The 16,383-nt window shown below is 46.6% G+C and overlaps 1 protein-coding gene across 1 annotated transcript; it reads right to left on the reverse strand.

Annotated features, from left to right (window-relative positions):
- Positions 1-6,988: 6,988 nt before the first annotated feature.
- FKBP1A (FKBP prolyl isomerase 1A) lies at positions 6,989-16,183 on the reverse strand. The gene is made up of 5 exons (XM_075276897.1): positions 16,036-16,183; positions 14,108-14,155; positions 10,134-10,246; positions 9,872-10,025; positions 6,989-7,480 (listed from the first exon to the last, which is right to left on the reverse strand). Exons 1-4 carry the CDS (start codon positions 16,070-16,072, stop codon positions 9,897-9,899), a joined length of 327 nt encoding a protein of 108 aa, XP_075132998.1. The 5' UTR covers positions 16,073-16,183; the 3' UTR covers positions 6,989-7,480; positions 9,872-9,896.
- Between the last annotated feature and the right edge of the window lie 200 nt (positions 16,184-16,383).

The following is a 16,383-nucleotide window of genomic DNA, read 5'->3' on the forward strand; positions in this document are numbered from 1 at the left end:
CACAGCCAACACTCAAGTAGCAGGGGAAGGGAGCCGGGCAGTTCTGAACAGGCAGTGAGTTGTCTCCCTCACACTCCTAACCCTGGGGCAGGGAGCTATAGTCACTAGAGATGAGCGAACAGTAAAATATTTATTCATTTCGAATAGCCGCTCAATATTCAACTATTCAATCGAATATCGAACCTTATTATAGTCTATGGGGAAAAATGCTTCGTTTCAGGGGAACACACCATTCGACTCAGGGGGGTCACCAAGTCCACTATGACACCTCAGGAAATGATGCCAACACCTCTGGAATGCAACTGGGACAGCAGGGGAAGCATGTCTGGGGGCATCTAACAAGCTCAAGTCACAGTTTTACCCCAACATCACAGCCTATCAACTACACACTTTCCACACTCAAAAAAAACTCTATCAAAGTGGGAAAATACCTGGAAACCTTCTTTCTTCCCCGAATGGATGGACAGAAACCCAAATTTAAGCTAAAGAAACATTAACAAGCACCCCGTTAAATCACGTTGCCCATGACAACTACAGATGGAATAGGCAATGGGAAATCCAAAAGCCCCCACCCTTAAAGGGGCTCTATCAGCAAAATCATGCTGATAGAGCCCCACATATGCGTGAATAGCCTTTAAAAAGGCTATTCAGGCACTGTAAAAGTTATATTAAACTACCCCCCCCCCTTTTTAAAGTAAAACCCTAAAAAAAAATGTGATCTACTTATGGATCGTGCACGCTGGGCGGGCATTCAGGGTGTGTCTTCTTCTTCATCCCCGCCTCTTCTTCCTCCGATGTCCTCCGGTCCCGTCTTCCTCCGGCGCTCGCGAGCCGACACTGATATAAAAAAAATGGCCTGGGCGCATGCACAGTAGCATGCGGCTGCTACTACGGCTATTGCTCAGGCGCCCAGGCCATTTTTTTTTTATATCAGTGTCCGCTCGCGAGCGGCGGAGGTCGGAACCGGAGGACATCGGAGGAAGAAGAGGCGTGGATGAAGAAGACAGCGCACCCTGAATGCCTGCCCAGCGTGCACGATCCGTAAGTAGATAATATTCTTTTTTAGGGTTTTATTTTAAAACGGGGGGGTAGTTTAATATAACATTTACAGTGCTTGAATAGCCTTTTTCACGCATATGTGGGGCTCTATCAGCATGATTTTGCTGATAGAGCCCCTTTAACTGTCATTGTGTGTGTGTGATGTGGTAAGACCTTCCAAAATTCACTTTTCTGGCCCTTAACATGAGCCCTTCCAAATTAAGTTAGAGGCCCTTAAGCTGAGCTACCAGCAGAGATTGAGGCCCTTTAGGTGACTTCAGCCTCTTACCAGCAGAGTTTTAGGCCCTTTAACTTAGTTCAGCCTTGCACCAGCAGAGTTTTTTTGCCCTTTAACTTAGTTCAGCCTTGCACCAGCAGAGTGTTAGTCCCTTTAAAATTGTTAGCCCCTAAAACGGTGGTTCCACAACCATCACTCTCATTGTGTGGGATTGATGCAGTGGATTGGACTGAGGACCCAGACATTGACCTTGATTTTGATTGTGAAATTGATAACATTTTGGCATCAAGTCCTGGGGGTAACTTTTATTTAGCGGACCGCAAAGGTGGAGAATTGGCTGCAACTGCTACTACCGGTAATGGTCCTCTAATATCGGACTCTACATTACCTCTACAGGGTTCTGATCAGGTGTTAATAGTCCAAACAACATGCTCCGGTACTTTAGATGTAGATCAGAAACCACTTTCCCTTCCGACACCAGATTTAACCAAGCTTCACCATCATCATCCTGCTGAGATGGAGCCACTAAAGGAAACCTTGCCTTCAAAGGCATGTCCTGGAGCTGCGACTGAGCCAAATCTAAACACAGAGTCCTTTAGAACTGAACAAAATTCACCAGCAGTGTTTTTGGCCCTTAGGGTGAGTTGAGCCTTGCACCAGCACATGTCCTGTAACATCAGACGGGCCCTAAGTTCTGCGCTAAGGGCTCATTCACATCTGCGCCCCGGGTCTCCGTTCTGCAGGTTTCCATTTCCTCCACAAAACAGAGGCAGGATACGGAAACCTGCAGGACTCTTTCTCACCCATTCATTTGAATGGGTGAGAAAGCTGTCCGGCGGTGAGCGTTTTATGCTCTCCACCGCGAAACCGTTTTTTAAAATCCGGACACAGAGTCGGACATGCAGGACTCTGTTTGTGTGTCTTCACTGTCACGTTTGTTTGTTTTGTACTTACCCATTTTACATGGAAGATTAAAAATTTAATTTTAAAGGACATCTCAGGAGTGCGGACTGAAATATATTTTTATACAATTCATGCAGTACTCTGTGTCCGGATTTAAAAAAACGGTTTCGCGGCGGAGAGCATAAAACGCTCACCGCCGGACCCAGTCAGTGGTTTCCGTCTTCTTGCATGCAGAAGACGGAAACCACAGAACGGAGTGCCGAACGCAGTTGTGAACCTAGCGTCAGTTGCACAAAGTTCCTCTTGATCACCGACACGTGTACAAGTGCATGCGGCCAGGGACGCTGCATCTCAATCGCGGCACACTGGCTGAATGTAGTTGAGGCTGGGACCGGGTCGCAAACTGCCTTGTCTCCCCGCCCAATATTTCTGGCAGGAGTGCTGAAACACCACCCTCCTCCTCCGTTAAATCGACCTCAGCTACGAGCTGGAAACGCTGCAACACTGGCGTGGGGAGACGTCAGCAGGCCGTGCTGAAGCTCATCAGCTTGGAGGACAGACAACACAGTGCCTCCGAGGTCAGGGATGCCATCCAGGATGAGATGCTGGGCTTAGCCGTTACTACTTCTCTTGGTGTGCTGTCCCCGCCTTGTGCCTGCACGTGTCCCATAACATCAGTCAGGCCCAGAGTTCCGCGCTTTGCTGCAAGGTCCACTTGACCACCAACGCATCGACAAGCGCCTGCAGTCAGCGATGCTGCTTATCTTTAATGACAGGCCGGGTGAATGTAGTGGAGTCTGGGCCCAGGGTACAAACCGGGGTGGCCTATCTCCTCTCCCAGCCCAAAATTCATGGCAGGGTTTCTCTGAAAGCCTACTCCTGCGATGCAACCTGGACCCCAACTACGAGCTGGAAATGCTATACCACTGGCGTGGGGAGATGTCAGCAGACCGTGCTGAAGCTCATCAGCTTGGGGGACAGACAGTTCTCTGCCTCCGAGGTGAGGGATGTCATCCAGGATGATATGGCAATATGGTTTTCCCGCTGCACTTGGGTCCAGGCATGTTTATGTATGTGATAATGGCCGGAACCTGGTAGCAGATCTTGAGCTTGCCAGACTCAAACACGGTCCACACATGGCCCATGTTTTCAAGTTAGTGGTGCAAAGGTTCTTTGAAACCTACACCATTGTGCCTGATATACTGGTCAAAGTGCAGCCATTTTCGAAAGTGAGAAGTAGCCTCTGCTAGGCTGAAAACATTCAGAGCACACTCCTGTCATCTTTGCACCGTTGGCTGGCGGAGGAAGACAAGGGGGGTGAAATGGCATTTCATGTCACTGTCCCACACGAGGCTTGAGGGTGAACTTCAGAACATCCCTTTGCTTCAGCACGGATGGTGTGAAGGGGAGTGGAAAATGGAGGAAATGGAGAGTGACCCTTACAGTTGGGGGCAGCGAAGTCATGCCAAGTAACACACTGAAACACATGGCTGACTTCATGTTGGGTTGCTTTTCAAGAGACAAAGGCATAGTTCACATCATAGAGAGCAAACAATACTGGATTGAACAAAAAATTGGATTGAGCTGATATAGCGTGACTGAATTGCTGTGTCTCCCACTTAGTTTAGGGGGGTACCTACTCGATTGATCGGTGTTCGCTCATCACTAATAGTCACTTATTCAGTTTACAGTGCCCAGCCGTGAGCGTTTTAGGCTCTACACGTTGAAACCATTTTTTTTTTTTTAACCGGACACAGAGTTGGACATGCAGGACTTTGTGTCCAGTTTAAAAAAACGGTTTTGCTGCAGAAAGCCCAAAATGCGCACCGGCACTCACGGCCGGACACTTTCTGACAGGTTTCAGTCTTCTGCCGGCACTGTGACATCGCTGCGCTCCTCTGCCCTGCATGAAGCCAGCAGCGGCGATGCTATTCCGCTCCTCCGTCCCCCCGCCGCTGGCTTCATGCAGGGCAGAGGAGCGCAGCGATGTCTCAGGCACCTGTGCCAGTGTCTATCCCTCGCCCGGCATCCGCCTCTCTAGTACAGCGGATGCCGGGTCAGTATCGGTGGCCCCTTCTCCCCCCCCCATACCTGTAAAGTTGCAGGCCGGCTCCTGCGCGGCGATATCGCAGGAGCCGACCTGTTCGGGTGACAGCCGGGAGCCTAATGAGGCTCCCGGGCCTGTCACTGCTATATTAGTATTGCGGCTGGGTCTATGACCAGCCGTAATACTAATAGACAGAATGTCCCATAGACGGCAATACAGTTACATTAAAACTCTTTTTTTTCCTAGGTATCACGTCGGTATAGCCTTTAGAAAGGCTTTGGAAGGCTTTGGCTACCTTTGGAAGTGATCTCCGCCGCGCCGTTCGGTCGAAATACCGATTTGTACCGGTATGCTAATTAGTTCTCTCGCAGCGATGGGGGCGACCCCATTGCTGCTCGAAAACCGACTCCAGCGCTGCCTCTGTCTTCTTCTGCATCCTCCCCTTCCTTTTTCGGCTTGATGTCAGATGCCTGCGCAGTACGCTCTGTTCGGCGAACTTGCTGTGTCGGCACTATGGCCGCAGGCATGCGCAGTACGTTCGGCAAAATTCGCCGAACAGAGCGTACTGTGCAGGCGTCAGACGTCAAGCCGAAGAAGGAAGGGGAGGATGCAGAAGAAGACAGAGGTGGCGCTGGAGTCGGTTTTCGAGCAGCAATGGGGACGCCCCCATCGCATCTCCTGCGCTGGGGCCCGCCCCCATCGCTGCAAGAGAACTAATTAGCATACCGGTACAAACCGGTATTTCGAACGAACGGCGCGGCGATCACTTCCAAAGGTAGGAGACGAAAAGCGTTTCTAAAGGCTATTCCGACGTGTTACCTAGAAAAAAAAAAAAAAAAAAAAAGTTTTAATGGTAGAATCCCTTTAAACCCACAGTAGAAATGCCTGCTCCACCCACCTACCTGAAGATCACACACTGCGTTTAGGTATACTGTACTTTCCTCTTAAACTGCAGACTCTTCTCTGTATGAAATCAGACACCATCTTGATATTTAGATTTCCTATGCCATCTCTTCTATCCATGTTCAGTTGAAGCCCAGACGCTGGTTGTTTCTCTCCCCCTTGTGGAGAATGAGTGTAGGTCATGTAGCTTCATCATAGAACTACTGAATCTTTTATGGGTAAGGGTCCGTTGCCACGATGTAACGCGGCGCTGATTCTGACACGTAAACTCATGTCAGAGTCAGCGCTGCAAAACAGAATCCCATTGACTTCAATGGGTTCCGTTTAGCGTGTGTAACACATTGAAATCAATGGATTAAAAAGACTCCCATTGATTTCAATGTGTTACACGCGCTAAACGAAACCCATTGAAGCCATGGGATTCTGTTTCGCAGCGCTGACTCTGACACGAGTTTACGTGTCAGAATCAGCGTCGTGTTACATCGTGGGAACAGACCCTAATACTACGCTCCATAGGTTGAAGTGTCGCCTGACCTGATTTACATTGTTTCAAAAGGCAACTGCCCCATTCTATAAATATGCAAGCAGTAGCAACAACAACAAAAAAAAAAAACTGTTTTATATGGCTAAGACTGAAGCAAAGAACACCATAATGGAGGACATGAGCTGCTTTAGTTTTGGGTGAAGAGACCCATTAAACTAACAATGGGAGGCATATTTTTATAGCGAAGGCTTCCAATTTAAAGGGGCTCTATCAGCAAAATTTTCCGACTTTTCCCAGCTTCATCTTTATCTTCTTCCGGCGGTTCAAATATGATTGGCTGAAATCCGGCGTGTGTGCAGTAGCGCTCCCTCCGGAGCTACTGCACACACTCCAGCACCATTTTTCTCAATGGCAGTGTTACTGCGCACACGCCGGATTTCAACTGCCGGAAGAAGATGAAGATTAAGCCGGGAAGAGCCAGGACCGGAGGGCATTGCCGAAAGAAGGGGTAGGTGTGCCAAAAGATGACGTCTGTGCACAGGTATGATTTACATATATGTTTTTATAGTTTTATTTTAAAACAGGACGGGGGGTTTAAAATAAGATTAGCAGTGCCTGAATAACCTTTTTAAAGGCTATTCACATATGTGGGGCTCATACAGCAAAATTTTGCTGATAGAGCCCCTTTAATGGTGCTTAACACACAGGTGAGATGCGTAGTAAGATGAGCTACTCATTACCGCGTTAGAAGTTCTTCAGTTGTGGCCAGTTTTGGGTAGAGTCCAAGTTAGAAGAAAGTGACCAACTCCAACATAAAATTACACAATTATTGATACTGTATCATTCACGAATTGGATAGTTTTTACCCATTTAGTTCAATCACTAGTTTTTCCTTAAATAGGGAAATTTGGTGGTTTGGCTCAGACGCCATAGCCCCACTAAGTTCTAGCAGCAGTGAATCTGGCATATCTTGTGACTGTGTTGTCTACATTTACAATGTCTAGCTTATAGAATGCAACAGTAAGTGTTCCTGAAGTTAAAATAATTACAGTTCACCAGTGTTATAATGGCATATGCAAATAACTACAAGTGTGTTGGTTGCAGCCAAACTGACACTAAAGAAATCTAAAACTCCATCCATGGGTAAGGCACAAGGCTATAGCCCAAGAAAGGGCTAAGGTCCAGTGAGTTAGCGAGCAAACAACAGTATTTAGCATGTATCTTATTGGCTGATAGAACACATATACCTGGGACCACCAGTCAACACACTAGCGATTATAATAAGGCATCATCATGTTATAGATCTTAAGCAGGGGTTTTCAAGAATCAGATTCTTTATTGTGACGTCAGAGCAGAGACACAAGACCTCCATAGGTAGAGAAAAGCTGTTTAATGTGATTGTGTGAGGTGGGGGCTGCATGCGGCACAGACACAACAGAACCCTGCCACATAAGGGAAAGAGCAGATGTGGCACTACAGAGCTGGAATGACAATTGGCAGGCTCTGCAGTGCTTAGGCAAACAACTCCGGAATGGCTAGCGGGTAACATTACAAGCGTTGTCCTCATCCGTCCAGTGCATTCATCAGGCTGGCATCAGGGGCATCTTCAGCAGGTGATCAGAGTAACAAAACGCTACTTCTTTATAGAGCTCTGATATTACCAGCTTTCGGGGGAAGGAGGGGGGTGGGGGTCAGGGAGTAACTGGCACTGCCACCTTAACCCTTTCATAACGGTATCCAATAGGATTGCTCAGTAATGCCCCAGAGTAGCAAGGCAAGAAGGCAGAATGTGGAAGTGTGGAGGGTAGAAGGGTCAGGCCTTGTGTCCACGGTGTTCTGCACTCGGTAGAATAATCATCGGACGCACCTTAAAGGGAAATCGGAGGAAAGAGTCAGAAGTGGGCAAGGGCGAAAGTGTTAGTGAAAGATAATGCTGATGGAAAGTATGGAGTAGAGTAGAGATGAGCGAACAGTAAAATATTCGATATTCATTTCGAATAGCCGCTCAATATTCGACTATTTGAACGAATATTAAACCCCATTATAGTCTATGGGGAAAAATACTTTTTTTCAGAGGAACACATAATTCAACTCAGGAGGGTCACCAAGTCCACTATGACACCCCAGGAAATGATGCCCAACACCCTAGAATGCAACTGGGACAGCAGGGGAAGCATGCCTGGGGGTACCTAACATGCCCAAGTCACTGTATTGGGTCGGGATATCTTGCTATATGCGGGAGCTGACTTTTTCCCATAGGAATGCATTGACCAGCATTGATTGGCCGAATGCCATACAGAGTAAAGCATTCGTCCAATCAACGCTGGTTCTGCCGGTGGCTCGTCTGTGAGGAGGCGGAGTCTAAGATCGGTCCACAGCAGTCTCCATTCTGGTCCGATCTCAGATGTAGCAGTGTTGAGCGCACAGCTCTGCTACACCTGAGATGTAGCAGCGTTGAGCGCACGCTGTGCTCTGCTACACCCTCAGATGCAGCAGAGCTGAGTGTAAGCTGAACCCTGTCACTATTCTGCTGTTACATCATGTCTTATACTCCAGACACAGCCAGTTCTGCTACATCTTAGATGCAGCAGGGTTCAGCACACAGTCAGCTCTGCTGCATCTGAGGGTGTAGCAGAGCATAGCATGCGCTCATCGCTGCTACATTTGAGATCAGACCAGAATTGAGACTGCTGTGTACCGATCTTAGACTCCGCCTCCTCTGGCAGAACCAGCGTTGATTGGCCGAATGCTGTATTCTGTATGGCATTCGGCCAATCAACGCTGGTCAATGCATTCCTATGGGAAAAAGTCAGCTCCTGCATATCGCAAGCTGACAGGGATCCCGACGAAATGGAGCCCCAAATAGCTGGGTGAGTGACATTCCCACCTAAATAAAGGTAATCCCTAGCTAACCCTGCCTGTAGATCTGTCCCCGTCTCACAGTCACATAGTTCACAGACTCATATGACCCGAATATTAATTCCACTATTCGTATAAATTGGAGGTCACCTGATTTAGCCAGCCAATTACTTTTTCCGATGCCTCCATTGTCGTAGTTCCTGTCCCACCTCCGCTGCACAGTTATTGGTGCAAAAAAAAAGCACCAGGGAAGGTGGGAGGGGATATGAATTTTCACTGCGTTTGCCTCGTGGTATTTGATTGGAATCGAATACCTCAAACGGCCTGATATTCGATCGAATACCTACCCTGTTTCCCCAAAAATAAGACATCCCCCAAAAGTAAGGCATGGGGGGAGGTTTTGTTAAATTGCCTAATATAAGGCACCCCCTGAAAATAAGACATCCCCAAAACCACTGCAGCCGGCAGAACACTGTGCAGGATGTTCCGTGTGCACAGGTATGCCAGCTGCTGCCTCTGCTGTTATACCACTGTTCCTGCTGCTGTAAAATGAGCTGGGAAAGCATTGTATGCTGCGGGGAGTCCACTCTCCCAGCTCATCCCACAGCAGCCGGAACAGTGGTATCACAGCAGAGGAGGCAGCCAGCTTTCCTGTGCATACGGAGCACAGCGTTCAGCTGGCTGCAATGCCCACTAAGTGAGGCTCTCCGGCACAACCGCTGGAAGCCTCACTAATCTCTGCTAAGCCCTGCCAACCACTTCAACCACCGTGACCAACAGCAGCACCAGCGCTGCTATTAAGATGGGGAAGGTAACTAGCATACCTCCCCACCACCACCTCTTGCACCACCTACAACCGGCAGTCATGCCGGCAATCCGTTAAGGAAGCGCCGGCATGACTGCCGATTGTCCCCCGCTCCAGAAGACATCCCCCGAAAATAAGACAGGTCATATATTTTGGAAGAGAATTTAATATAAGACACTGTCTTATTTTCGGGGAAACAGGGTATTCGATCAAACGGTGTTCGCTCATCTCTAATAAAGAGCAAATCGCACTGTATTCTATATACAAACCAAATGCGGTATATGTAATCACTGCCCCTTTTCGCTATGGTCAGGTGTGACTACCCAACCAAGAGTAAGAGTATATATCCACAGTTATGCAGTTTCAATGTGTAAATTCTTACCTGAGGATAAGTACTCACAACTCTGCAGGCTGCTTGAACAGCATCTTCTCAGATTTTATTCTGGTGAGGTGCATGTAAGGGGGTGTCTGACTAGCTCTCAAAACGTTTAACCCATTACTTATTACACAGACGTTTATTTCATGCATAGTTGTTTGCGCTTTGCTAGACATATAGTGAAACAGATTGAAGATGGATTGCAGTATATTACTTACCCACACTCTAGGGTCGGGGTGACCCTCACTCCAATCGCAGCAACTCCACATCAAAGATAAGAACGGCATTAGGAGGGATGACGCCAGGGTGACCTTTGCTTCCATATGCATAATCAGGGGTGCAAGTCAGACGCGCTTTTTCACCCACACTCATCTAACATGGAAAGCAAAATAACTGCCTTCAGATTCTCATCTATACAACAATAAAAATTATATAACCAGGATCCAACAGACCAACAACAGAAAACAAGTGTGCCCTCACCCGTGACACGCCTTCTTCCCAGCCGCGGATCACCTCATTCTTTCCAACACAGAAACAGAAGGGCTTATTTCTGTCACGAGAAGAGTCAAACTTTCTTCCATCTTGAAGATATCCTGAAGTGAAAATTGAATTTAAGACCAGTTTAAAACCATGGGTAGTTTAGCTCTTGCAGGCCTTCAAAATGTAGAGTAACCCCTTCCTGGCGGCAGCATTTTTCTATTTTCGTTTTTGACTACCTGCCTTCCAAAATGTCATCTGTATTCTATTCTAAGCTATAAAAAAAATAAATAAAATTTAAAAAAATAAATAAAAATGGTAGCTCAGCAATTTTGATTTTTTTTTCCTGCTACGACGTTCACCCTATGGGAAAAATATTTTATAAGGTTGTAGACCGGGCATTTTTGGACAAAGGGATTCCTAATGTGTATGTGTTTCACAGTAATTTTATACTTTTATATGTATTCTAGGCAAGCAGGTGATTTAGAACTTTATTATATTATTTTTTTTAACTTTTTTTTGTGTGTGTGTTTATTTTATTAGTCCCCCAGGGGGCTTGAACCTGCAATGATTTGATTGCAAGTACCATAGACTGCAATACACGTGACATAGACCAGCCACAATAGTAATAATACTATGACAGGCCTGGGAGCCTTCATTAGGCTCCCGGCTGTTACAGAAACAGGTCTTGTCATGCGGGAGCCGGCCTGCAAATTTAGAGGTATGGGCCCAGTGGGGACTTTGGTGAGGGGATGGGGGAGGTTTAAAGTAGTAATGCCCACAATCAGGTTGGACTCTGATCACAGGCATTATCTCCGAGCCTCTGTTACACAATCGGAAACCCGGTTCCTATGGCAACCGCTCTGCAGCAAACCGACCGCCATCAATTTTACAGACCCCCGGCATCCGCTGTAATAGCACGGTGGATGCCGGTATGGGTTCGCTGGGACACCCTGTCTTCTCAGCCTAGGGCCCACACATCCCCTCTCTCCTGCCACTGCAGGAATCCAGCCACGGCAGGAGTGAGAAGATGCTGTGATCCTGCTCCTCTGCGGCCTCATTCCTCAGCCAAAACAGCCCACATTCGGACTATAAGTCACACCCCCATTTTCCTCCCAAATTTTTTGGGAAAAAAAGTGTGTCTTATAGTTTGAAAATCATGGTAACTTTTTTATACTCCTGTGTATAGGGAGATGTACAGGGAATCTTTTGTGGGGCCAGGTGTACTTTTTAGTTATACTATTTTGGGGAATATCTATTGTATTTGCTGTTTATTAAAATTTTTAACAGAGGCGAAACAGGAAAAGAAACAGCGGTTTGTCACTTTTCTCTCCCCCCCCCTGCTACAGCGTTCAAAATATGGGAAAACTATTTTTATAAGTCTGCAGACTGGGATTTCCGTACAGTGTCCGAAAAGCATAGAGTAGCCTGCAATAGAAGAATATGCCAGACAAGTCTGGGAACCTTCAATAGGCTCCCTGCTGACATGGCAATGGAACACTGGCCCCGGATCTCATTCCGGGTACTGGCAATCCTACCCCAAAAAATGGCAACACCCACACAGTGTCGGGAAAATGGCGCCTAGGTCAGCTTTGACCATAGTTCCTAATGTCCATGATCAGTCTCCGCTGTATAATACAGGAGCCAAGATTTAAATACCTAACTTCCGCCTTAATAATACAGTGTATGTCGGGAAGGAGTTAAATAAGTTGCTCAGGATAAAATTTTATTTTTTTAGTTAGGCCGGGGGAGGTAAAAATAATTTAAAAAACAAAACAAAAACCACTCACCTGTCCCTAGTGTGCCAGTCCTTCAGCTCCATTGTTGTCTTCCAACAGAAATCCCCACTGCACGTGACTGCTGAGGCCATTCAGTAGCCTCAGGAAGGGATCTGGGGACATCATTACCTGTAACGCCACGGGGTCCCTTCCTTAGGCCGCTAAATGGCCTCAGCAGTCATGTGAGGACAGTCATCACAGCTGGTGAGGACATCTGGCAAAAGAAGACAGACGAGGAGAATGACCGGACCCCGCTGGCTGGACACTAGAGCACCGGGGACAGGCGAGTATGTTTTTGTTTTATTCTGGGTGTTTGCTTTTTTTTCTACCCCCCCCCCCCCCAAATAAAAAAAAAAAATACTTTAGCCTGGACAACCTCTTTAAGCATAAACCAACCATGTCTATGTGAATGGTGGGGGTCCACCTAAAGAATGACTAAACTTATTCCTATTCAGTTGATTTTGAGGATCAGCATTTGCATCCAAAAGACAAAAAAAAAAATTCATCTCACAACTGAGGATTTCCTACCAGGTATTCAGAAAAATCACTGTAAGGTATACATAGCAGCAAAAAAATTCCTGTCCTTAAGGTTTGTTGCAATGGTGAAGAATTTAACACCATTTTAGTCATGAAAATATCCGCCATGGTTATTTATTTCACAGTATGCAGTCTGGAGCACTGATGGCCGATATGTTGCTCCAAACTGCTCCTTTCCCCCTCCCTTCTTTGAGCGAATAAAGTATACATCAAAAACCTACAGTAACATGTAATTTTTGGTAGCAAAATGACCACCATAAAAATGAAGCCATAAGTAAATTGTTTGTTCATTCCACCCCAATCTGAATTTTCCAGCTACCCAGTACATTATGTACACGTACAATTTGTCCCACAAAAATTAAGGCTTCCTACGGCTCTAAACGGAAAATAAAAAAAGTTACGGCTTTACAAGGTGGGGAGAAAAAAAAAAAAAAGGCTGTGACAGAAAGGGGTTAAATATAGCATGCTGGATTTTATGTTACAAGGGGAAAAAAAAACACAAGGACAAATCTCTTATGGCAGGAAGTCAGGCAGGAAGTGGGAGAGACTGCAGGAAACACAAGGCAGCCTTATATCCTGCACTAGAAAAGCTCCTCATGGAAGAGACTCTGATACCAGACAGAAAAATTATTCTCATTTACAGATAAAATGGTGCATTGGTCCGGTCTGACCGAGATATTAAAAGGGTTGATCATGGATAGGCCACAGAGCAACTGCCATATTTAAAGACCCCATATTCACTGTAATAAGAGTTGATCCTCAGTAACAACCATCTCTAATATATCCACAGGATCGCAACCACCAACCACAAGAGTGGGAGCCGTGTGTCACCTTTGTGAACGGATAAGAACAGAGCTCAGCTCTATAGAGATTGAAAGGAGTGACTGTCACGAATATGAGCTGCTGCTTCACAGAAACACAGGACCCTTGTTAACATATGTGGGGTCTCAGTGGTGGATGACATATCTGTTTCAGAAAACTTGAGAAACGAATCAGAATAGAATATTGTCCTGAAGACTACACAAAAGATGGTACATGGAGAACATTCACTGGACCAATATAGAGGTTTCTGTCTGTTCGAGGTCAGGCTCTATTTTAAAATTATGTTCCCATCTCAAGGATCCAATCTAAACTGCCATCTTATGTAAATTCAAGAGTTTTCCCCAAAATACATTGCTTAAGAAATGTTTTCTTTACCTGCCATGTGAGATTATAACTTCCAATTGTTTAATCAAGGTTGTCTAGATCCCCGGCCTGGTCTCTCTCTCTTTATCTAACATCTAGAGCAAATGATCTGACTCCTTACTCTCTGAAAGGGAGGGGGGCTGAGTTCTCTGGATTGCACGTGCCCTCATAGCGATTATTTCCTGCTCTTAGAGCCTAGGTAATTAGGTCAGCTAATTGCATTTTAGTAAACCCATATCTCAGCACCTCCTGGGCAGCTAGAGACCTGCCATCTCTGCCTGCTGAAAGACAGGGTAATTATTTGTTTCCACTCTTTATAACCTCCTAAATAATCTAAGGGATGGTATACAGTCAAGAAGACAGAGTCCATCTTTAAACATGCAGTAACACCTTCATAGATCTGCTGTTACATGGGTAAGCCCTAAAAATCCATCAGCACACAACATCAATTACCCCAATTTGGACCGTGAGACTCACCTTCATAGTGCACCACAGCTCTCTGGCCCTTTTTTGGGAATGTCTGTCCTGCAGTAGAAATAGGACATTGTCATTATTAGAACATTAAACACTTCCTCCTGTTCTGGCAGGCCCGAACAACAGAGAGCCAATCAGCTAAAACAGCTCCAAATAAAGGCGGACATGCATGTTACACAAACGTCATCCAAATCACATTGACCAGCCACCAAAGCTTCTATTCCCCTGATATCAGCAGGTGCCCCCACTCAATCCTGAACACATTTCATGGAGAAGAAGGTTCAGGTCCTTGGTTTTTAACATCTGACTCTTTTAGTCTCAAAAGCTGCCTGAGAGCGACACTTACAAAATTCATACTTACAACCCTCACACATAAGTGAGGGATCTCTTGACTCGATTACTACAAGATATAGCTACCACTGCCATAAATGTAATAAACGTATCGCTCCAACTATAGCACAACTGCCCTGTCTCTGTCCATCACTATAACAGAAAACACGCTTCAAACCCAACAATTCATCCTGATCACCTATCATCAGTATGTGATCTGTTGGGTTCCGACACCCGCAACCCCCACGCAAATCATCTGCTCTAGAAACCTACGTCTGCCAGTGCGTTCAGCACCAATCCTAATCAAGTAATACAGGTGGCGCTGCAGTTCACCGGAACCACCGCCATGCAGTGGGCGAGCTTCAGTGCCACTCCTATTACCTGAATAATAGTGGTACTGCACATGTACAGCTTTCCACAACAGCTGGAAAACTCCTTTAAAGGGATCCTACCACTAAAACGGTTTTATTTTGTGCTTAAGACGCCGGACTAGCCTTTAGAGTAGCTATTCGTCTCTTACCTTTAGACGTGGTCTCTGGCCCGCCGATCTGTAGAAATATTGTTTTTTTTTTTACCGGTATGCAAATTAGTTCTGCAGTGGAGGCGGGCCTCAGCGCTCAAACATCGATGGGGGCGTCCCCACTACTACCAGAAAGCTCACTGCAGCAACGCCTCCATCTTCAGCTGCAACAACCTCTTCTGTCTTCCGTCTCGGTCCAACCCCCGGCACCTGCGCAGTACGCTCCTGTATTGAACTACAAGAGCAAGAGTGGCCTCCCAAAAATGGCTGCCGGAGAAGAGGCGATTGCAGTTGAAGATGGAGGCATCGCTGGAGAGAGCTCTCTGGCAGCAGTGGGGATGCCCCCATCGCTGTCTGAGCGCTGAGGCTCGCCCCTACTGCTGCGAGAGAACTCATTTGCATACTGGTATTTCTACAGAACGGCGGGTCGGAGACCACGTCTAAAGGTAAGACGAATAGCCTTTCTAAAGGCTATTCTAACAGTTTTAGTGGTAGAATCCCTTTAATGGCTGGGTTGATACAGTAGAATTTGCAGTTGATTTTGAGGCGGTTTTCACCGTAAAATCAGATTGTCTGGAACTGCCGTTGAAAACAAGGCCACTGAAAAATGAAGCGTAGGCTCGATTCTCCTGCGCCTGATTCAGACACAGAACCCATGACACGAGACTACGACTAGAAAGCCCCATCGTGTGTGAGGCTAGTCAGGGAGCAAATGCATAGAGGAAAGCCAAAGAACTCACACAGCAGCGGAATCTAGACAGGAATCCAAGGCAGGAGACAGAACCAAATCCCATCATGTGACCCTAGGCCTACTAATTATATATATATTTGTATATATGATACACACACACACTAATCCCACCCCAAAACTCATAGCCTAGAGCAGTCGGTAGATAATAACCCGCACATAATACAGTCTGCTCTAACTGTGCACTACCCTATCCCCTCCTCTCATTGTATTAGCAGTCATATCCAGCCGTACAGCCGCACTCCTCCCCCGCATACAGTACACCGAGGGCATTGTAGAGATGCATCACAAGACCATCGCCCCCTCCCCACCGTTCAGTGCAGCTGATATTACCGTCCCCGGGGCAGATGGAATCCACAGTTACTCCCATACTGGTCACCGTTATATACAGATCACACCGAAGACAAGCCGCCGCTCAGGGACACCCTAAAAAACGTGATGACGTCAGATGCAGTGGGCCAGGCTGTTGTGATGTCGTCTCTCATTGGTTCTCCATGACTAAACGCTCTAATGACGTAACGACGCCATCCCCTTTCGAAGACGCTTTGTTTGTCAGGTATCCCAATGACCCTCGTGGTGACCATTTTCAGTACTGGCATTTACTGCTGCTAATACAGCTTGCAGGCGGCGGGTGGGGTTCCAGGTTTAAAAATGGCCGCCTGAGGCGAAAGGCGTGTTTAT

The sequence above is a fragment of the Leptodactylus fuscus genome, chromosome 6, assembly GCF_031893055.1.
Source record: "Leptodactylus fuscus isolate aLepFus1 chromosome 6, aLepFus1.hap2, whole genome shotgun sequence".
Lineage (NCBI taxonomy): Eukaryota > Metazoa > Chordata > Amphibia > Anura > Leptodactylidae > Leptodactylus > Leptodactylus fuscus.